This window comes from Glycine max, chromosome 3 (genome assembly GCF_000004515.6).
Source record: "Glycine max cultivar Williams 82 chromosome 3, Glycine_max_v4.0, whole genome shotgun sequence".
Lineage (NCBI taxonomy): Eukaryota > Viridiplantae > Streptophyta > Magnoliopsida > Fabales > Fabaceae > Glycine > Glycine max.
Window position 1 is genome coordinate 1474350 of NC_016090.4, and position 24243 is coordinate 1498592.

Sequence of the window (24243 nt, forward strand, 5' to 3'; positions counted from 1 at the left end):
TAAGCGAAGTTGGGTTAGAATATTTGGTTTTGGGCCTTTCTTAAAATTTAGCGGGAGTTGCTATTGGCCCAAACTCATTTGTTGTTGACACCTACAAACATGGAAAAGACCTTTTTATCCCTCCATCTTCCCCTTCACTTCTTCTCAACCCATCACCAACGCCGCATGCCACCACCTCTATACATCACCACAGTCATGCGACCCCTTCATAGGGCAAATCTGAATGCACCACCACCCAAGTGTCCCTCTTGGCTTCAGATTCACAAGCAACCCCTACCCAGTTATCATCGCACATCCTCACCACCATGTCCAAACACCATCGCACCGCCACAACTCCTTCCCTTAGTTTGTGTTCCCTATCAACTCTAGATCACATGGAAAAACGTGTTTCTGTTAAGGAGGAAAAAAATATATACAATGAAAATACAATTTCATTGTACATTATATGATAAAATCATATTTTTATTGTATATATTTTTTCACCCCCACTTAATCTAACAAAAACACGATTTCATTGACAAATACACAACAAAATCATATTTTCATTGTATTTTTTTTAACCTCATTACATAACAAAAACACAATTTCGTTATATAGTTGTACAATAGAATCGTGTTTCCATGAAAAGGACATTTTTAGAAGAAAAAAAAAATAGGTGTGAGCCCCTTGGTAGGGGCCATTAGAAGTGAGATGAGGCAGATAGCAACCCCCAATTTAGCGGCCCATGTTATTCATTCCTCCCAATTTGCTTGCTCTTCACAACCCCACCCGACACACACTTCGACTTTTATATTTTACTCCCACCTTTACACTTCTATTTTTCCCAGATTTCACGGAAATTAATTTCATAAAATATATGGTTATAAACACCCCCCCCCCCCCCCTTTTTTCTACATTACATAAACTAATTTTTGTGAAAGGTATTTTAATTTAATTAAAATAATAGCGGATGGCATGAGAGTAAAAGTAGACGTGTGAATAGCATGGGCCAACATCATTAGGTCAAATTCTCCAACATTTAGGTCATTGCATGTTATGCTGCTCTTTGACCCCCAAAGAAAAAGCGATAAAGAAAAATAGGGGTTAATTTTTGCAAAATTCCATGCTCTCATAATCTAATTTCTGAAACTGAAAAATTTGCAATGTTCCAAGATTTAAATTGAGTTTATTTTTTTTATGTACTATTAATTTAAATTTTCCCTAACCCAATAAATATTTTACTTCCCTTTTGTTCTACGTTTTGGGTAAGCAGTTTCTATTCTTTTACTTCCACAAATAATTATTTTGTAATGTATTCTGAAAATTCATAAGTTTATGAAACTACAAAAGTACAATTCCACAAACTTGTTTATGAAAAGTTAACCAACTCCACCACGATACATTTTCAACTTTTGGAAGAGTATGATGAAAGAGATCTTTTGTAGCCAACAAATCATGCAAACTTAAGTTACATATATATGTTGCATGTGCTTGATCTCGCTCTTGCCCCACAGTAGCAGATCTTGCTAATCATCGTGCGTGCCCTTCCCTTGGATCAATTGCCCCATGCATGCACGTGTACCTCTTATTTAAATAATTATCTGTTGTTAGTAAATGGTAATGATGACGATAATTACATGATAATAGACTAATAATAGTCATATATTAAAATTCAGAAGTAAAGAAGAATATTGTGGGATGGTTATCGTTAAAAATAATTCAAATCCCGCATCAATTAAAAATAATTTCACATTAGTAGAATATATAAGTGAGGGATAACCCTCATCTCTTGAGCTAACTTTTAGCCAACTCAACCCTTTGTGTTAACTTTTAAGGTTGACTTAGACTTTTCACATTATTCATTCTAAGAGTTATTTATTCTAATTAATTACTTCTTTTGTAGAAATACACGAAGTAATAATGAACACATTACAAATGGGACATTATTGCTTTTTATTTGGCTGAAAAACAAGACCAAGGTAAACCAATGAAACCGGAACATGATTCATGGCACAAGCACTACTCAATAATTTTGGTACAAAGAATGAGTGTCATTATGTTCCATACCCATATGTCTATAATGAGTGTATATTCTAAATACCAATTAACACATTACGAACATATATGGCAACACGAAGATATTTTCATACCTTCCTCACACAATGCTTGTCTGTGGTTAAGCAAATGTTCATTGCATGTTTAGGACTCAATTAATACCCGCCAAATTAATGGAATCGGATCATATTCATGTGGAAAAGATGTTTGGCTCTTGGACAAATCCTCCACGTGCATATCTTTTGTCACTTTGCAACATGCACTCATTTGTGCCCCAAAGTTATAAAATTGATTGGGTGAGTAAGAGAAAAGTTAAAGAAAAAAATATCATGTTTCAAACTTTTTTTTCTAAAAAAAACTAATAAATTAACGATTAACATTAATCTTAAAAAATATATCTAGCTTCTATTCCTTACTAAGGACACCACCTTTGATATACTATTACATTTGAAATGGGATTAAGCATCAACACTTTGAATACAGTTAAATATACCTTTTTCTTAGTCTCCGTCAAAAATGAAAATTTAATATAATTTTTTTAGAAGAATTTTATGAAATATGATGACAATTGACAATATATGAGAGGGTTCTAGAAAAGTTATGTTATGTTTCTTATCTTTGATATATATTTGATATATATCTGATTTTTAAAAAATGAATGGTCACATCACGAGTTAAAGGATAAATTTTAACGATGGAGATAAAATAAATAAATTTTTTCAAATATTAAGGAATAAAAGTAAAGAAAAAATTTAGCAAGGATTAAAAATAAAATTCAGATATATCTCAAGAATCATAAACATATTTAAGTTTTATAAAAATGTCTAATACATATTATATTTGATAAAAGTAATTGAAAACTTAAAAAATTAATTAGTAAGCTGATAGCTGAATTGCAATTTCTTAATATCTCAACAATTAATATTCTAACTTTTACTTAAAATTTTAAAATTTATTATAGATCTCTCCACAATATTGTAATATAGAATAGTCAAACACAACCTGGAAACATCTACTCCTAACTAGAACATCCTTCAGCATTTATAAATATAGTTCGCAAAGCTTCACAATTGTTGTAAGCATTCACACAGCGACTATCATTATAAACAACTACTTGCTTTGTACTACTTTCCTCTACAAATAAAAAGTATAGTTTTTCAATAATTGTATTTTTTTCCAAATTCTATATTTGGTCTTTTATTTTAGATTTTTTTCAATTTGATCATTTATCTTTTAAAAAATATATTTTTTATTTATCTTTTTTTTTCAATTTGATCCTTTAGTTGATTTCATTAATCATTTAAAAATGATTTTTTTAGTTAAAAATTAAGTGAGAGGAAAAGGAAGAAAATTAAATTAAAAAATTTCATTTTTAAATTATTTACAACGTCAATTCTAAGTAGATTCAAGAATCAACTTAAACACAAAATTAAAATAACAGACTGAATTAAACTTTTTAAAAAATAAAAGATTTAACTAAAAAAATAAAAGATTAAATTCAACTTTTTAAAACATAAAAAATCAAACTGAAAATAAAAAATAAAATAACAAATAGAGGATTTAGTTTTTTTTTTCATAATGATAGACTTTGTATATCTCCAAATACTAACTCATATTCTAACGATCTCTTTAAATATAACACTTTTTACATTAATTATATCCTTTACTTTTAACTATAATTTACTATTTGCAAAATTTTATATTTTTCATATATTTCCTCTATTAATCTTTCATTTGTTTTATACGCTAAATACCTCTAAATATTACAAGTTTTTTAGTTAATGACTAAATTTCCAAAAATATCAGTTGAAATATTATATTGAGAAAAATAGTATTATTTAAATAAAAGTTTCCAAAATTACATTTCCCATTGTGGTAGATTATTCATAATGCTATATAATTAATTCTTGGTCTACTTCAAGGCTTAGGTGACTCAGTACCAACTAGATACCAGATGTGAAAACCACGGGTTGTACTAAAGGTGCCACACTCTTGGTGACAAACAAAACCTCATAACATTTTTGGCCCTATTCTGCAGTGTTTGTAAATGTCCTCCATCATGATTCTTTTTTGTTTGTTAGCCAAAATCTCATTTGGTTATGTGAGACTTCCCTGGCAACTATATCTTCATCCACCTAACTAATTATGCAATTTGTATTGTTAATTGTAGATTAAATATCGTAACATTTGTGAAGCTTTGTGCATTATTTTTACTTATATTGCACCTCATGTGTTTTTCTTAATATTACACTCGCACCCGCAGTATTTTTCTTAAATTACATCTGATATCTCTTTCTTTTTTACATTACTTTTATCCCATTCTATTAACGCCGTTGACTAATGTCAATTGAAATATGTGAGTAGACAAAATTATCCAAATATTTTTGTTAAATATTCAATAAAAAAATTAACAAAATGAATCTTTCTTAAGGTAATAATAGTTTTTTTTTAATATTTGACTCTTATTTCATTGCTGTTAACACTTGAAGAAAATATAGCTTTTGATTGAGACATTATATCAAACACCTAGCCATCAAAAATAAATATTTCAAAGAAATGAGTTAAAAACACAAATACAAGAACAAAATACTAAAATTTGAAGTAAAGAACCATATTTAATCAATAGGCATTACTGGAAATACGTCCAACAAAAACGTAGCAATCAAACGATTCAAGTCACACAAAAAAAGTTGAACAAAAAAAAGAAGAAAAGAAGGAAGAGTGTTAAAATAAGATGGTTCACGTCCAATTAAAGAAAAAAAAGAAGAAAGAGTGTTAAAATATTTTCAGGTTGAAAATGGTATCATGTCTTTTATGGAGTTAAGAGGAAGAAGATGAGGATATTTTAGATATAAATTTTCATTATAAATCATGTGACTAAGATGTGTGTACTTTCTTTTAAATTATTAAAAAAAATGATGTTTAGGAGGGAGAAGATTTTAGTGTAATATAAGTTAAACAATTAAAGAATTTTTTTAGAATGAAAAAAGAGGAATATTGAATACAATTTTTTAAAAAAAAAACAGGACTAGAAAGAGTGATAAATAACTTTTTTAATGTTGTACATATTAATGTCAAATGGAATCAATTGTGAATTTTTTACCTTTCTAAAGTACCAGAAACAGTGATAAATAACTTCTTTTTTTTGTTAACATTCAAAAAGAGGTTCATGTTTTCTTGTTTTGGGAGGCACACCATATATATTTTGTTGGTACCGAAGAAAAAATGTAGATGTCTTAATCTCGTTTCAAAGTTGAAGTTACACACTTGCTGAGCATTACATGTCTTTGTTTTCTATTAAGAGATGATCATTGAATTCCATTTTATAATATTCGTATGAATAAGTTCAAATATTGTAGACTTGTATAGTTGTATTATATTTTAGCATAAGGTATTGATGGATATGTGTCGTCTCAAATAGTTATATGTAGATGTCGTATTAAATTTCACAACAACCATTTGAACTTATTTATTCTCACTAGAACTAATTAGTCGCCCTTTATGTATGCTTCAAATATTAAAATCTGTAAAAGAGAATGTTCCAAACAAGCTATTATTCTTAAATCGGCAATGATGTGATATATGTTTCAGAACTAGCCAAAATTCAGTGTTAAGTGCTACCTCTTAATGAGTTGTAAATGCAACTTGAGCAATGCATTGAATTGTGTTGATATTAAAACTAGCTCAACGTATTGCTCATTCCCACCATCTCTAGCTAATGAATTATATTGTTCTAATTGGAACATAAATTGGAAAGAGTTTAATATTTATTTATTGATAAAATATAACAGTTTTATACTGTCATTCAATTATAAATTATTATTTGAATTACTTTAAGATAATTATTTTAAAAGTCAATTAATTTATCATATATGATAAATTGTGAACTGAATGATTGTGTAAAACTTTTTACATTATCAATATATTTTTTTTCAATTACAAAAGGCCCCTTATGTCAAAGGAATAAAGTGAAATGTTTGGGGACAAACAGTTGTGTGCACAATCTTAAGCATCAACCACAAGAAGAAGCACCTAGTCAAGGTTATTCCATTCTTGTGGGACATCAACCCCATGGCACATATTGAGTGTCTCCCTTTTTCTATTTTTTATGAAATCTTCTAGATATTTATAGCAAAGAAATATCTTTGTGAAGTAGCACATCTCACATAATTGTCAGAATAATGGCTTTTTATCTCAGATGTTATCTTGAATTATCACCCTTGTCATGTAAGGCAATTATTAGTTTCTACATAGCAAAAATGAAGTCAACTACGTAAGTGATAAGAGCTCATAAATAAACTATGTTCCTTGTAACCTCAGAAAAAGACTAGGTTCTGAGAACAGTGTAACCAACCTGTTTGGAAAATGCTGGCAAATATCAGTCATGCACAGGAAAAGAAAAACGAAAAAGACACTACAATACAACTTGCACAATGTACATATTTTCTATTTTACCTTGTAGTGGAATTCAGAATCTTTCTGGCCCATTCTAGTTTTACTTATATAGTGCATTAACAAGTTTGACACTTGGTTTTATTATGAAAATTCATGCTGGTTTTAACACAGCAACAATGCATTTATCATCTTTAACATTTTCTACTTTGAGATTTTTATCAGAAAATAAAAATAATAATGTTTTATTAATTTACTTAAACAAAAATTTACATCTTGGTCTTTACTATTAAAATTCTCCAAAGTCTATAAAATCATCAACAGTTCAATAACTTAGTACATTTTCCCTTTTTATTTTTATCTAGGACTAGTTTATGCTACATGTTTCTGTTCTAATTTAAGTTCTTTCTAGGTAGCATGGGCACTAGGAGTGGGGCCCAAGTCATTGGCCAGAAGCAGATGGGTTCAGAGAAACAATGGGCTCTGTGCTTGGATGCCCAACCAGTGATGACTGAAAACAGTTTCAGTTATGTCTGTCTGTCTGATTGTTATGCATGTCAGATAAAACTATCACCCTTATTTTATTAACTAAAAAGATTATTTGTTTTTTTTGTCATGGATCAGAGACCGCGGTGTCTCTCAATCCACTGAGTCAGAGACTAATCTTATTTACGATGTGTGACTGCCGTTGATCCAATAAAATTTTGCAGTGAATTGTTTGTCACTAAAAAAGGTTTGGTTCCAAATTGAACCCACACTTCTAGAACTCCAATATAATGACTTTGCACCTACCTCACTCACTCTTTAAAAGGACAATACACTTCATTGTGAGTGTATTTTAATCTTCTTTGTGTTCATTCATTGTTTCTCCCTAAACCAACCCTCTCTTTGTCCCTCTTCTTCCGTAAATCTTAATTAAACACCCCTCAAGGCCTCAACCAAAAAACAAAAAGCATGAAAAAGCTCAATCTAATACTTAGTAAGTGCAAGAGCTTGTCAAGGCATCTAGGAAGATCTTCATCATTTAATAGCCTAAGGTCCAAGTTTGCTAAGGAAGAGTTACGGGAAGGAAATGGCATGCAAGAAGGTGAACATTGTGAAACTGTATTATTTGTTGGCAGCACAAGGAAACGGTATGTGATAAGCTCCAAGTATCTGAATCATCCTCTTCTGAAAGCTCTCATCAACAAGTCAAAGCAAAAGGGCAGTGATGAAAGTGTTTTGGTGGTGAACTGTGAGGTGGTTCTCTTTGATCATCTATTGTGGATGCTAGAAAATGCAGATCCTAAGTTTGGTTCTGACTCTTTGGAGGAATTGGCTGAACTCTATGTGTTTTGACTTTTAAGAGTTTCAAAGTGCTAGTTTCATGCTGAAGCCTAATGTATGAAAATATATGTTGGGTTGTGCTTGCCTTTTGCAGAATGTTATTGTTAAGAGTCATTTTTGTTTCCTTTGTTATATCTTCATCTCTATGATACATTAAACGGTTCTGTAATTGCATAGCTGATTTCTGTTCTAACTCATTTGGTTTTCAAGAGCCATATGATTGATTAATGCTATGAAATGTTGGTTTAGGTAATTGGTTTAGGTGCATTGCTTTAAGGGTGAGAGTAACATCATAACACTGAGAATAAACCATGGACTAGTTTTGTGTGATCTTCAGTATGGGGGCAGGAACATTTTGTTGAAGGGCAAAATACAGAGATAAAAAATATTTTTAGAATTGGTATATCAAACTTAATCAATAATTACGTTTTATTTTTTTTAGAAAATGTTAATTCAAATCAGTTAAAACTGTAAAACCAGCACATGACTCAGTTTCAGTATTTGTCATATTTTTTCCTAACTATTTAGCATGCAAGTCACCTGTGTGGCAACCCACAAGCTACGTCTTTAAAGAGGCTTATTCCCAAGTTGAAAAAAAAATGCTTAGGTAACAGCACGAAACAAAATATAATGATACAATCGTTTCAAAAATATAACTAGAAAATTGTTTATATAGTCAATCAATTAGTATACAATTTTTTTTAATTTAATGCAAAAATTTGCTCAAAATTGTACTACAACGCACAAGTTGCTTGACATCTCAGTCTATCCTCAATTTTTCATGGCTTCATATGATTCATTTATCCGTCGCATTAATTCACTCATTGGCAGTGATATGATCTCATCTTCTTCTAAACTTTTTGGATGATTTTCCTTCCTTGAGACCCAAGTACTTGTCTATATCCTCTCCATCATAATCTTCTTCGCCCCTCCGTTTCTTCTTCCCTCCAGTCTCCTTCATTTTCTATAGAAGCAAATGTACAAACACTTGAATACTTTCTAGTATAATATTTAAAAAGCACATAAACATTGGCTGATGTCAAATCCTTTATCATATTTAATTCCAGGAATATAATCAAATCACATAGTCTTTACATACTCATACAAAACAAGTTGCTTTCAACCACATAATTGGTTGGTTGCTCTCAGAAACTAAGTAATACCCTAAAACTGTAACCAACGAAAACCAAATTAACCTGGGGCAGGCAAATAAAGGGACATCACAACTTCCAACAAAATCCCTTACCTTCATTTTTTGTTCTTTTTTATTAAAAGAAATAGACAGAAGAAAATACTGTAAAATTTAACTAAGCTCAATATAAAATTTTACCATGACGGCTAATCTTTTGGCCTCACCAACACGCTCTTCCAAAAGCAGAACTTCCTCTTCTTGTGCAGGATACTCTGGTAGCTTCTTGCCTAAAGTATACTTGCATTTGTTATTCATTAAGAAACTTTTGTTCCATAAAATATCAAAGCAAAGACAGCATATACTACTCACCTATAAGCTTCTCTATTTGAATGTACCACTCCAGTTCATACTGATTTACAAGGGAAATGGCGACCCCAGAGCGCCCTGCACGAGCAGTCCTTCCCACGCGATGTATATAATCCTGTAGCTCACAAGATCAGGAATCCAGCTAATATAAAAAATGAAAAAAAAAATCCTAAAATGTTTATCCCTTTCCATGATTCCAGGTCTTGTGTTAATTAAGATGTGTCATGTGTCATGTGTCATTAATGTATTACAATGAAAACAAATTCCTACAATACACAAGGCTAACTGTGAACTTTTCATTAATTATAATAGAGCATGTCAGTAGAAGTATAAAAGAAATACACAGTACATCTTACTTTGGAGTTTGTGGGAATGTCATAGTTAATCACCATATCTACAGTCGGAATATCCAGTCCTCTACTAGCTACATCAGTACAAAGGAGAATATTGCATTCCCCAGATTTGAACTTATTCAAGGCTCCAAGTCTCTTTGACTGTCAACACATTTTTACAATAAAAATTAGTATACTTCATTAGCACACCTGTAAATAATGAAAAGACAAATAAGGTTCCTTCTTCCAGCCCACCACCCCCTCCCATAGCAAGGGACAAAGAAAACATGGGAACAAATTACAAATTTACAATTATAATACAAGATCTGCAGTACAATTACCTGGCTCATATGACCATTAATGGGGATGGCCTTTAGACCAAGATTCCTAAGGATCAAAGCTAGAAGCCGAGTTGCATCACAAGTGCGAGTGAACACCATTGATGTACTTCCAGCCATTTCAGTGAGAATGTATACAAGGTAGCAATCCTATGAGAGAAATGCAAAATTAATGAACACAATCATCACAAGCATAAAAGATAATAGGCACAACTCATGAAACCTAAAATGTATGAATTTATATTAATTTCATTCCAAATAGTCAATATATTTTAAGTGTTTCATTGAAACATTGTGCTCTATAACATCAAGTCTTATTTTGTATTTGACTAAATAAAATACTTTTACTTTGCTAAACCTACAGCATGGCAAAGAATTAATTTACAGTTGAAGTTTATCCTACCTAACAATGATTATGAGTCATCAGGTATGTCGCAAGCAGTAGGTACTTTTAAAGGAAAACGATGACAATATATGAGATTTGTTCATGAAATTTCTTCTGTAGTATATCTTTGACAACCTCACTAAGACACTTATCCAGTATAACTTATTTTAGGGCAACAAATAAAAATAGAGACTCTTTGTTTGAACTAGGCATCAATGCTTGTAAAAAAAAAGGGGGAATATAAGTGGTTAGCAGTCTTTACACAGCTTGCATTGGGCCATTTAGCCATGACATGAGTCGTAAGAAATTCAATATACAATTGGCAGCCATTTCTTTATTTAAAGAAAAACATTAGGCTGAACAAGGGAGAAGAAAAACCTTGTGTTTAGCAGGCAAAAAGCGATACTGCTGCTTCAATGTGTCAACAGTGGAATACTTAGATGATGCTTCAATCTAAATTGAATAAAACAAATGGTGAGTAACATCAGAACAGAAGAATTTATATATAAATAATAATACTCCCCTCCCTTGAAATATGCCTATAGTATATTTCCTTCACTTCTAATTTTAAAATTACACACCCCTCCATTAAGAGATAAATGTGTTGTGCTTTAGTCCATTACTCCATTTTACAGTAAAAGAACCTCGAAGCAATGGTGAGCAACTATGAATGGGCCTCTCAAGGACATTTGTCCTTTTTGTGAGACTTCCTGTGTCAGCGACAACTAATTTTGAACACCCTATTGTTGATTTTAAGACCCTAAAACATGAAAAGAAGCTTCCTTACTATCAACTTTGGTTTAAAACTAGCTATCACTAATACTAAAAATAGAAGAGAGAAAATTTGTGCTTAGGAAGCTTGTTTATGTTAAAATAGACTGAAGTGAAAATGTTAATTTCTCAAGGGAAAGTGGAGTGTAATTTACCCAATAAACATATATGTAACTATTACAGATGTACCTTCACGGGATTCCTTAAACAAACCCTTTGCAGCTTCTGGACCTGCAACAGCGAGAATGCAACTGATCTATTAGCAACATAAATTTAAAAATAAATGGCAACAATCAAGCAGCTGCAGCATATAAGTGGCCCATAAAAACTATTTTGTTCAATTTCATTTGCATCATAACATTCTTATTGAAGCAAATGCAACATATAAAAAAAACATAATAAATTTGGCCTAAAATAACATGATTGAATGCTTCTGATAACCTATCAAAAATCATATACCAACAACCAGCATTTATGTTAACTTCCAATAAGCTTCCTCCAATAACATGCATCTAATAGGGCTTCATATCTCAGAATATGTAAAGAAAAAAGGGTTAGCTTGCATGTTAAGATACCATATTTGGACAATGCCAAGGGATAAAAAGGCAAAAGTCATGAACAAATATTTTCTGAGTGAGCAGTAATTAATAAATTTACACATATACCTTCTTAGTCATTGTAGCAGAAAACAGAAATGTCCTCCGCTCACGAGGAATCATTTGTAAAATCTCATTAAGTGATTCTTCAAAGTCCTCATTCAACAACCTATCTGCCTCATCTAAGACCTGCTCAAAATACAGAGTAATCAGGTTAGTCCAAGTAAGTATATGCATGGCCTGGAAATGAGAACAAGAATATGATTATTACGATATGCACAAGGTAGACAACAAAACGGATTACTTATTTCTTTTTGTAAAACCCACTAACATGCCCAACCATCCATAACTGCAAAATAGAATGCATGGCATCCTACATCTAAATGACATGTAAACCAGCAACTGATTTTCTTTAAACATAACTGTGTAATCATTAAGATATACCTAAACCAATGCAGAAACATACATGTTTCAACAATAAATAAACTTGTATCAACTTAAAAAACCATAGTTAAGTCATCAAAATCAATCCCACAGTTCAGTTACATGACTGACAGATTCAACAGGTAACTCATGTGATGGAGCAGTTGAAACAAATGGTTACCTCCATTTTGAATGTGGCTACTCCAAGCAAGTTTTACAGCAGGCTACAAACACAGTTTGATTTTAATCTGGATACTACAGGTTTTAATATTTGGAAACAGGTTTTTGAAAGGCCAAAGAGAAGAAAATCCGTTATTGTCAAGGTGAGGGGCAGCAGCTTTTTTTTTCTTGTCTTTATTTCATGTGGAAGAATAGACCAGAACCTGTAGCTTTCAGGTGATAAATAGGCAGACATAAGAAGGGGATAACCTAAGGATAGATAGGAATAGAGGTACTAAAGTTGAATAGGTTTTCTTTGTTATGTGGTCTCTTGATTGTTGGTCTAAATAGAGGGTGTGCCCTCTTTTTCTTGTACATATTTTGAGATCGGAAATATATAATTTCAATTTTCTTATAAAAAAAAGTATTTATATTTTATAACCATCAAAAGCATTCACCTATATACATCATGGAAATAAATGAAGCTAAGAATAAAGCATTCGCCTTTCACCAAATATATGAACATTCAAATCTTCTTATGACACAGAAGTAATATCAATAATTCAATATAAATATATATATATATATATATATATATATATATATATATATAAATGTAAAAATCATACCAAGTATTTTAATCTACTAAGAGAAAATCCTTTAGTGTGTTTTAGGTGATCTATAACTCGTCCAGGAGTCCCAACCTGCAAGAGAATCAATTCAACGTAAATAAATAATAAAGAAAATACAGGACAGCGAAATGAAAAGATAAAAAAATAGTGGGAAACTAAAGGCAGCACTAAATTAAAAGCACAATATCAATCTTGAAAAATTAACTTAAAGTGAGGCAAAAAGTCAATGGAAGTCATATTATTCAATGAAGAATGAAGCATGATCCGAGAAAGATTTAAAACTATTGTGGGTTCCTGTAATTACAAATCTAACTATCATTAGTGTTGTTTGAGCTTTGCCAATTAAATGAGCTTTCACCTTTCCGCGGCCATATAAGCAAGGGTGAAATCATATTTAGACTTTTGGTGCAAATATGGTCGGAAGCAAAACAAAAAAAGTGGAACAAAAAGCAAAAAGAAAGACAAATCAGTGCCAAGACACATTGAACCAGAATTTGGAATTCCAAATAAGTTTGATCAATGCTCATTGTTGAATATTATAGTCCAAGGAAACTCTTCTATATATAGATAGTAAACCTCCAGAGGTGAAATATCAACAAAATTTCCCTATTCGTCATGATGAGGCTTGTGCTTTTAAGAAATGAACCAACCATAACATCATAGACTGAAAACCTTGACCACACCTTCGCTTTTAAAAAATAAGGAAGACAATTAATGGATGAAGTAAAAAGCTAAAAGATTGGCTTAAACACACTTGGACCCTATAACAGGACAATTCTCTAAAAACTTTCCCAAGTAAGAAATATTTAAGTTTTCAGAACATACAAAACATGGTATTTGATCAATCATTTCCCTTTGGGTAGATAAGAGTTAAATTTTAGCAAGGACCATAAATATAATCAGCAAGTGAATGTTAAAGGAACCATGTTAAACAGCTTAACAATAATATTTGAAAGCAGACATGCTAAAAACAACAGAAGGAAAAACCAACAATAGGAATTCATTCCAGCAATATAATCATTAAATCTTTTTATGCTAATACTCTAACATCATTGGAATTGGATAGTTTATCAACTACAAAACATAATATGTATCTGTCATGGTATATTTGTATCCAAGGTGGTAATTTAAGAAAATAAGAACAAAATCAATCCTATCTCTGAGCAAGAGAAATCATATAACTAATACAATGCTCATAAAAATTCTGACAAAAAATGAGTTAGATAAGCCAGTAAATGATTTAGAAACCAACAACAAATAACAAAAAAAGAGTGTATTTCTTTACTGAAACATTAGTGATATATTTTACACACATACTCAAGATTAAATTTTGGATCTCACTCAACTATCAAGTATTACCGAACACTCTAAGTACAAAAAAACAAATGAAATCAAAGCATGCTTACATCAATAGTAACACTTACAATAATATGAGGCTGCTTTGCTATCTTGATGGATTGTTGTACCATGTCAATTCCTCCAACAAGCTAGAGAAAAAGGATAAGATGCCAATTAAATAGATTGTTTAATATGCATGTAATAAACAGAACATTAACACAGTGTCTAACAACCATATAAAACTAAGTATATGTTGGAAAGAGTCTCAAGGGGAGAAAAAAAACAAAATCAGCTATGCAGGAAGCAATAAAATTCACACATAATTAATCATTTAAGAAAAATAGATTGAAACTCACCACGGCACACTTGACACCAATTTCAGAACCTAGAGCTTCAAACTGTTCCGCAATTTGAATAGCAAGTTCTCTAAATCATTAAATAGGTGAAAAACAGAAGAAATAAACTTGTTAAATATCAGTCAGAACAATTACAATCAATAAAATTTGAATTATATAAAAATCAAACCTTGTGGGAGACAACACACAAGCAAAGAAATCTTTTGGGCGTGGTGCTTCTAATAAGGCATGCAATATGGGAAGAGCAAAAGCTCCAGTCTTACCGGAACCAGTTTGGGCAAGTCCTATCACATCTTTTCCTGAAAAACACAACCACGAAGGATAATCAGCAATTTGATAGGGTTTCACCATAAGCCACCTTCAGGAATTAAAGATAGGGGGGAAATATAGAAGTTGGAATCGAACAATATTGAAAAAATAATGCAATCAACAAAAGCAAATATAAAAGCTATAATATTGATATATATAGTTTTATGTTCAAAATCCAAATATCATCAGGATGGTACAACAAAAATTATCATTTTTTCTCTGTTCCTATTTTATAATCAGAATTAAACCAGCAAATATCAGATTGACTTAAAAAAACTCAATAAAATGCTCACCTTCCAATGCAAGAGGAATTGCTTCTGTCTGTATCTTTAATGGATTTTTCCAACCCAATTTTTCGCAAGCTTCCACCAATGACTCGGATAAGCCCAAATCCTTAAATGTTTTTGTTTCTTCATTCTCTTCCCCCATTCTTAGTTTCTACCTGTAGACAAATAACAAAATCACATCTAAATAATCATATTATCGAAATAAGTCATTCCCCTTAATACAATACCAGCATTAGAATTTGCATTTATTTTGAAGACAGAAGCATGCATATCAGGATGGCATTTTTATATTTTTTTTAAGGAAATATAAACAGATCTAACAAGGGCATCTACTGGTTTTCTCCACACATTCTCAAACCACTTTAAGGAAAGATTCTATCATTTTTTTCTACAATAGCTGTTACTCCAACTTTCTCCCAATGCATTCATTTGTAATCCTAGTATACCCACTAATCAAACACAACATTCTCATCTCTATAATACTGAGTTTATTCTATTGTTAGCTTTTTATCACAGCATTGCAAGTCTTATAGTTGTACAATAAAATTTTCCCTTAAGCTTTAGTAATACAATTTTGTCACAGAAACATTCTAGGCAATCCTTCATTTCATCCACCTCATTTCAATCCTATGGTTTACATCCCCCTCTATTACTCTCATTGCATAATGAAAAAATAAATAAAAAATAACAGAACATCATACTTGTTCTGGTTCCTGCTTGACCTATTGTATTGCTTGAACCAACACCATTTCAAAAAGTTCATGGAGAAGATTACTTAATTCATTAAACTCATCCATTAAGGCCCTAAAACAAACTATACTAGACCAAATATGAAAACCCTTGCTACAAATTTAAGCTTGTAATATGTAATGGGCAAAAAAACTATCCAACTCAACCCAACTTATACCATTGGTGCAAAAAAGGTACATGAAGCAGGGGATAGCTCTGGTTCACGGTTTAACTCAAATTCGAGGAAATTCACAGCACAAATGTTCACTTAAGATTTCAAAGTGTGGCAGAATCCCATTAGATTAGTAGTGCCAGTTGAAACACTTACCAGTTCAGTTTACATTTTAAGGGTATATAACCAAAGCAGAAGCATGATTGATTCAAAAGTTTGCATCTTTATAATTTAAAGGTTAGCTTGATGAAAAATAACAGAGTAGCATTAATTCAAAACCAAAAGCTTTGCAGAACGTGATGATTGTAATTGTAGAAAATTAGACATTAGCGTTTTCTTCTGATTTGTTCATTTGATTTGAAGAAATTTTGAAATCAATGATTAGAGAAAGTGAGATAGATAGATACATACCGACCTCGTGTCGCCTTCAGCAAGCAAGTCACTTAGGATGGATTCAACGAGCACGCAGAGGAGCCAGAAAATTTGGAGAATTAGGGTTTTACGAAAATCGGGTTTGGGACTTTATAGGCAAGTTGAATAGAAAAATATATAAGATTTTTTAATGAAAAATATTTTATGAACACACGTTAACCTGTCAACACCCAGAAAAAAGACATAAAAATAAAAAAAAAATATATGATAGGCAATGTAACATGAAGAGAATAAAAAAAAATAATACTTATTATTGGAATATTTAAAATTAAAAGATATAGATTAAAAGATGATAAAGATAAAAAAAGATAAGATAAGAAAAATAAAAGATTAAGATAAAAAAGATAAGTGATAACATACTACAAATATTGATATTTTCTCTATCTTTTTTTTCTTTTAATCTATCATTTTCATGTTTATAAGTCATAAATAATAAAAAAATATTAATTCTTATCATTTAAGCTAAAAATAATTGTTAAATAAATATTTTTAAAGATATTTCAATATATTTTTATTATAAACAATAGTCCACATCATATATTTAGTAGTTGTTATCATTATAGCAAGAATACTTTTTCTCCTCGGGGTTTTTCTCTCCACCACCACGCAGTCACGCACGCGCGCAAGTTATACGATTTTTTCCCTTACAAGGAAAACAAAATGTTACTCACACTCACGCAGTCACGCGACACACCACAACGGCACAGTCTCGGCCCACCACCGCGCCATCACCGCGCCATCACGCAAAGTACATCTCTTCTCTCTCTAGAATTTGTTTTTATCCTATTTTTTGTTGGGACTAATTCATTGTTGCTATACTCTTAAATGTGGAGATGCAGAAGGCTCAAGTTACTTCAAATATGGAACCATTTGTTGTTGGAGATGTTTAAATATGGAACCATTTTGTTAAGACATTATTTATTTTATTGACTAATTATTGAGATTTTATTTACATTTGTATTGAACTTAATTTGATTGTATTTTATTTTTATTAAAATGGAGATTCTTTTAAAAGTAAGCCCGCGGATCGGCCCGTTTGACCCGCGAGGTCCGCGGGGAGGGGGCGGACCAATTTATTTGGTTTGTGTAAGAAGCGGGACGGACTGGCCCGATTCGTTGCCAATGCGGGCAGGCCGGCCCGCTTACCCACCCCTAATGATATATTATTATATGTATATGTGCGTCTAAAGTTTTGAGACCATGCATTCATAAGAAAATTTGGTGTATTATTTAAGTAATACATATAAGACCTTCATTAATACTTTGTTTCGAATTCTTAATGCAGAGCATATTTTTCTAAAATTGATCAAAGTCCTATAAAAAAATAAATTTAGTTTACCATTCGGACAATATTGAATGTTTCAATAGACTCAAAACTTTAGACAAAGATTAGAGTAAAAATCTAAATTGGAGATGAAAGATATATAAAAGAAGTTTTGAAGAAACAAAATACGAACAATCTACGTGAATTATTCTTTCATTCTTTCTTGTAAATTTTTTTTTGTAAATTCTTGTAAAGATACAAAAGCTCTCAAAACAACTTCTATATCTTGAGAAAAAGGACTAAAAGTATTGAGTAATATATTCATCTATAAAACGATAGTATATTTTAGTCTATTTGGAAACTTTCAACAAATCTTGTTGATTTGTTTAAAGCCATTAATAACTTGGTAGGACAAAAAATATTAGGTTTAAGTCATACATGAAGTAGAGTTTATCTAAATATAGAAGTGACAAGAACGAAACATAATCTTTAGTTTGAGACAAACTATTATAATTATTTATATATTTTTATCTTTTACTTTAACAAAAGGTTTTAATATATTTTTAAATTTTATATGTTGTTTTATTTTACAAACAATTATTTTTATTATCATCTGACTTAGTCTGATCATTAAATATTTTAAGTTTTTTTACATTAGATGATAAATGTATTTTTGTTTTTGAACAAGTTTTTAAATGTCTACAAATACAGTTCAAAGTCTCCTTTTTGTGTTATTTGTTTGTACAATTTTAATAAATATATTCATTATTTAATTTTTAAGGATAAACCATATTTTATTTATTTTATCCAGTCGTTATATTTTTGTTTTATCATTTAATGTATTTTATATGAACTTTTTTTTTCTGTGAACTGTATATTTACCGTTATGATTGGAATATACGAATATTCTTCTAAATATTGAGGTTGTGTTGAATAAATTAAAAGTCTTTTTTTAAATGATAGTATATTTTAAGAATTTGTTTTTCTATTAGTTAGAAAATATTAAAAATATCTTTTGATATTTTTTAAATATATCTAATTATTTTAGATAATTCTCTTAATGAGATTAGGTCTTAACATATAATATCGTGTTTTACATAGTTATCACCTATTAACTAGATAAATAATAACGGTGTGAATGGTGATCATGGTATTGAATTTTGTTTGTAATGTTGTTTATCAAGAAAAAAATGTTTGTAGTGCCTTAAGTGTTTTGATATTTTTCACTTGAGTTTAGAGTTTAATCTTTGATGTTAGGATGTTACTAGGTGCACCCAGTAGTATTACTGGTGCATCCAACACTTATTGTGAAAAGTCACAAATACCTTTGTTATTTTTTTAAAAAAAAAAGTGGTGCACCCAACAAACAACCCTTTCTTCTTCCTAATCCGCGACTTTTCTTCTTCCCTATTTCACGAGCCTTTCTTCTTCTCCTTTCTTCCTTGAGCCTCTTCGTTTCTTTCTTCCACCGGCGGTCCTTTCTTCCTCCTTCCTCATTCTTCTGCGAGCCCCTTTGCTTCTCCAGCACGAGGTGGTTGTTCTTCTTCCGCGCAAGCTGCTGCTTCTCCCTCCTTTGAGTGCGCTTCTTCTCCCGCGAGGTGTTGCTCTTCTGTTCTTCATCGAGGTAAGGTCTATGTCCCTTTTGTTGTTTGTTATTGCTTCCATTGGTGATTGCTTAAGTATTTAGGTCATTCACAGTAGAGACAAGTTAGGAGACCTAGGTGATCCGCAAATAGGGTAGATGATTCGTAGGTTGTGTTTATGTTGTGTTGAACTCGCGGATCACGTTGATCCGCAAAAAGAAAAGGCTAATTTGCGTGAAGCTTTTTTAATTTTCAAAATGATTTTTCTTTACTTTAAATTAGGGTTACTTTTGAAGCTTTTTAGCTTGAAGTATGATATTTTTTATTTTGGTTTTCAGAATGTCACACTCTCGTGCTTCGTCATCACGTTGGACCAGCGTGAATGAGGAACTTGAACACATCATTGCGCATATGCCCAATAAGACTGTCCATTGCTTGTCTGTTATTTGTTTTGTGCTTGAATGCCTATTATTTGCTTGTCTGTTAATTGGTTGAATGTTAATCTTGTAAGAATTAACAATCGAAGAGCAAGGGCAATGGAAGGAATTGGCATACAAGATGCAACATGTCGCGGCTCCACCAGAGGGTTTCTTCTAGACGGTCAGTGCCAAGGACCAGGTCATGTTCATTTTAATTTAATTAATATTTGATTTTCCAGCTATTTCGTGTAACTAACGAACCTTATTTTGCGATATGGCATGTAGATTTTCGGTGAAGTTGGTAAGGTATATGCTGCCAAGTGGAAGGACGTACTTGGCAGTATATGACATTTGGTTGACAAGGACGGAAATTATCACAATGTTATGTACAACCAAGATGTGGATCAACTAGCCATCGTCGTAGGGTGGACAACATTGCGCGACTTTTACCAACTGACCGGAGATCATCTCATATCGCTGCATCATTATTGTAAGAGTACATTTTTTCTTACTATATGCAAGACCCCTCGCCTGCCCAGAGCATTCCCAAGATGACACTCTTTATATCATCAAATGTCAGGTTATGTGACCTTCAAGGTTTATCTCACTGAGCAAAAAGTTTGTTGTAGCAGTTTGGTAAGCTACTTCCTAATTTCATTTCTTTATTTTTTAAGTTTTAAATTACATAACATAAATTATTGACATAACATTTCTTTATTTGTTAGGACGTTCCAAGTAGCATGTATTATTTCTTGAAAGACAAAGGCTGGACTCATTTGCACTTGGGAGACGTTGCAGAATGCCGACTCGTGTTCAATCACTGGAGAAAGTCACTGAAAATTGAAGCCGAGTGGAAATATTTATGCGAGACGTTTTCGTTCACTGTTGACATGGAGATAGTTTTTGAATTTATTGATCTTGATGTTAATCGCGTGCTTTACTGGCCATGTTTATAACTTGGCTTAGGATTGTGAACATTCTTATTACTTTGAACATTTTTATTATTATGCACATTTTAATTATTATGAACATTTTAGTTAACTGTGAACAATGAACAATTTATGTATATTTTAGTTGTTTTATAGTTGTTTTATAATGTGTTGATTTTGATTGAACATTTTTAAATTACTTGATTTGAAATTCGTCGAAATATTATGAATGGAAGTAACTAAATTATAACTTTTATTAATTTGTCAAAATTATTAATGAAAATTGGTTTAAATAATTTGATTTAAATTTATTATGGAAGTAACTAATTCGTTTAAAATATTGGTTTAAATTTAATGAAAATTGGTTTAAATAATTATCATTCAAATTTAATGAAATAAAGGTTAAAAACAAAAAAAAAAAAAACGTACGAATTAAGTTGATCCGCGAGTAACTAGCGGATCAAGTTGATCCGCGAGTAACTAACGGATCAACTTGATCCGTAACTTACTTGCAAATCAACTTGATCCGCTAACTACTCGCGGATGAACTTGATCCGTACGTTACTTTAAGGTAGGGACAGTTCTGAAATTTTAAAACAATGCTGGGTGCCCCAACAATAATGTTGGGTGCACCTAGCAACACCCTTGATGTTAACATCTATTGTGTAAATTATTGTTATAGAGAACTCTAATTGTAATTGAAGAAAGGCACCAAAAATATTTTAAGGTATTGCACCTAAGTTTTGTCCAAAACCAAAAATGCAAGTAATAATGAGTCTAAATTTAGACACCAACAAGGTTTCTATCCATACAAAATGAGTTTGAGCAGGTGTCTTTCTCAAAATACAAACACAAATACTCTAGGACATTATGAGAACCTTACTCTTCGACATCCCTATAAATATTTATGCCACTTTAACTAGACTTTAGCTTTAACCTCTTCATTTCAACTTCTAATATAATGCAACTATACATGTCAAGCTCAAAGTTTGTTGATCAACAGACCAAGTCGCTTGAAGGCTTGAAGAGAAGCTTTTATGCATCTGACATTTGCTAGTTTCTAGAATTGGACGATCCAATTGCCATCCACGCACATATGCATCATCTTTAATCACAAGGGTTTCAGCCAATGTTTAGCACATTGGGTTTTGAGCAACCTTCTTCTCAAAAGTTGATCCATCATGCTTGCAAATATTGTTGGACTTATGAGGGAATCAACAAATTCTTCTGATCTGGTGGACTTCCATCTAGAATCTTACTTTGGTCTCCAATTCCATCAAACTTTAAATAAAAAATGTGAACATAGGACAACTATCATTTGATATGGGTGAAGCTTCTCTTTCTCAACCTATGGAAACCGGAAAGAATCCATGGCATCAAGTTACACATGTGAAGGAATCAGCTCAAGTCAATTTCTTCATCTAGGACCAAGCTTTGTCTCCAACAAGAAGTCCAAAGTCTTTTAGTTTTAAAAGATATAAGGTTGGTCCAATGATTGGGAAAGGATGAAGGGAGAGGGGAGGGAAGAGAGGTCATGGATTCAAATCCCTCCCGCTAACATTTCTAATAAAACTAACAAAACTATCATTTGTCGATTAAAAAAAAGTCTTTTAGTTCAAATGCTTAGGCCAACCCTCTTCAGCTTCAAGAAACTAGGCAATTTTTCATGTTTACCATAAAGAAGTACTAGTACTTTTCTTCTTACCAGTTCAATCTTTGTTTCCCTTCTTAGCCCTCTATTTACTCAACCAAAAAGAACATCAAAGCACAGTTGTAGTAGCAATCCTCAGCTACTCTATATTTCTCAGAAATGTTGACGGATAGATAGATAGATACATTATACATACATATGATACAAAAGCTAACATGTTTTACAAATTTAAACAAAGAGCTTAACTAACTATGATTTCTTTTCAAGAAACGGTTTGAGTACCGCAGACTTGGGGTTCTTCATGCGGGGACCTTTTTCTTACTCAAGCTCTTCCAACGTAAACGTGATCAACCTATCCCAGTTCCCTCCTTCAAGGAGAACCCCTGCCTTACCATCAGTGATTCTTTGCACAATCTTACAGTACATGTAAAACGGGTTATTTGGGTTCTTCACAATGGCAATCATCCCTGGCAGCAACAGAGGCAATTCTGGTGGCTTAGGCTTCTTGGACAATGCTAGTTTCAGGTTTTTGCTACCTTGACTTCGTTTTAGAGGAGGAGGGTTTTCCTGAATGAACTTCTTCACCCCCTGGAAACCCCCCTGTTAGCCCCATCAGCTCCTTCTCAAAACCATCTTCAGTAGCAACAACACTTGTTGATTCCTCCTCCTCTTCTTGCTCTTTGCCACTTGTTGCTGAAGTTTGTCCTTTTTCATCAACACCAACTTGCTTCTTCAGCTCTTGTTTTAGGCCTGCTTCTCCATTGCATAGTCCTCTTCCTCCTACGATTTGCAGCATGTCAAATTTGGCACTTGGTTGTTGTGCTGTTGTTGGCTTGTTTTGAATGGTGGAAGAAGCCTTGTTGCGAGGGTGGAAATGAGTGAGGGTGTCTTGGCCTAGGAACTGGGAGCTGAGAAGAGAGCCATGCAGGCCCTGAAGAGCAACAAAAGATGACATTGTTAGTTAGACTGTTTTTTGTAAAGTGGCAAAAGATATGGCATCGGTGAGAGAAGAGGGAGGGAGGGAGTGAGGTTTGGAAAAGAATAGATGATTCATGGTCTAATGCTGACCACAAAGGTACTTCTTGGATAGCCCTATCTTTTTTTGTTTTTCAAAGAATAGTAAGTTAATAACTATCAGAAAGAAAAAGTTTCTCCCATTTAATCCTCACCACAAAGTTCATCGATTTGACCAAACAAGCATAACATTAGTGCCAACTATGGCTATTCTATTGTTTGAGTGCTTCCCCTTCAATTTTAATTGTGGCATGTATGGTAAACTCTAATTTAGATTTTTTTTCTTAGCTTAAATATATTTTTCATACATATAATATACTCATTTTTCAGTTTATTCTTTAAATTTTTTTATTTTACTACTTGACTTTTTCAAACATTTATTTTTGGTATTTATCGTTAATCTAAGTCATGTTAAGTAATTACGTGTCATTCTGTAAATTTAACACATCATTACTTAACTGATGATATAACATTCTTTTAATTTATCACATCATCATTTAATGAATTAATACTAACAACAGGTACCAAAAGTAAAAATTTGAAAATGTCACAGTAAAGAAAAAAGATAATAAACTAAAAAATATTACATGTATGAAAAATATATTTAAATCTTTCTATCAGAATCCAAGCGTCTGGTTTACCACTTCTTATGATCAAAATAAATTAAACCAAAACATGTACTCCATCTTAAACAGTCATAAAATTTTCAAGTCTAATGAGCAGTCTTGCATGGTACATTTGAGGGTTGATACAGACTTTTTGTGTATTTAGAGTGTGAATTTGCATATCAAAGTTGGTTGAACGTCAGTCCAAATTCTTATTTCTTTCACATTCAATTGCATTAGAAAGTGGAACAACGAAAATATAAACACAT

General features: G+C 31.9%; 2 protein-coding genes and 1 pseudogene across 3 annotated transcripts; 1 reads left to right on the forward strand and 2 right to left on the reverse strand.

Annotated features, from left to right (window-relative positions):
• Positions 1-7184: 7184 nt before the first annotated feature.
• Positions 7185-8082, forward strand: LOC100816240 (auxin-responsive protein SAUR78). Its single transcript, XM_003521149.5, has one exon. It carries the CDS (start codon positions 7381-7383, stop codon positions 7762-7764), a length of 384 nt encoding a protein of 127 aa, XP_003521197.1. The 5' UTR covers positions 7185-7380; the 3' UTR covers positions 7765-8082.
• A 312-nt stretch (positions 8083-8394) lies between these two features.
• LOC100775796 (DEAD-box ATP-dependent RNA helicase 10) lies at positions 8395-16639 on the reverse strand. 2 transcript variants are annotated; one of them, XM_003521159.5, is made up of 14 exons: positions 16489-16639; positions 15183-15331; positions 14750-14879; positions 14581-14650; positions 14311-14373; positions 12884-12958; positions 11742-11861; positions 11266-11307; positions 10684-10758; positions 9924-10070; positions 9607-9744; positions 9254-9365; positions 9083-9171; positions 8395-8716 (listed from the first exon to the last, which is right to left on the reverse strand). In XM_003521159.5, exons 2-14 carry the CDS (start codon positions 15316-15318, stop codon positions 8594-8596), a joined length of 1320 nt encoding a protein of 439 aa, XP_003521207.1. In that variant the 5' UTR covers positions 15319-15331; positions 16489-16639; the 3' UTR covers positions 8395-8593. The 2 variants fall into 2 exon arrangements, with proteins under 2 accessions (XP_003521207.1, XP_006576354.1); XM_006576291.3 differs by having other exon boundaries at positions 16493-16624.
• A 4783-nt stretch (positions 16640-21422) lies between these two features.
• LOC102668132 (NAD(P)H-quinone oxidoreductase subunit S, chloroplastic-like) lies at positions 21423-23467 on the reverse strand (annotated as a pseudogene).
• Between the last annotated feature and the right edge of the window lie 776 nt (positions 23468-24243).

Bases quoted from the DNA above. Each gene is read 5' to 3' on its own strand.
- LOC100775796 (XM_003521159.5), bottom strand. From the start codon at position 15,318: ATGGGGGAAGAGAATGAAGAAACAAAAACATTTAAGGATTTGGGCTTA. The intron at 14,374-14,580 runs GTGAGTTTCAAT...CTTTTTCTCTAG, and splicing joins TTGGTGTCAAGTGTGCCGTG to CTTGTTGGAGGAATTGACAT. The intron at 11,308-11,741 runs GTATATGTGTAA...TCGCTGTTGCAG, and splicing joins CTGCTACAATGACTAAGAAG to GTCCAGAAGCTGCAAAGGGT.
- LOC100816240 (XM_003521149.5), top strand. From the start codon at position 7,381: ATGAAAAAGCTCAATCTAATACTTAGTAAGTGCAAGAGCTTGTCAAGG.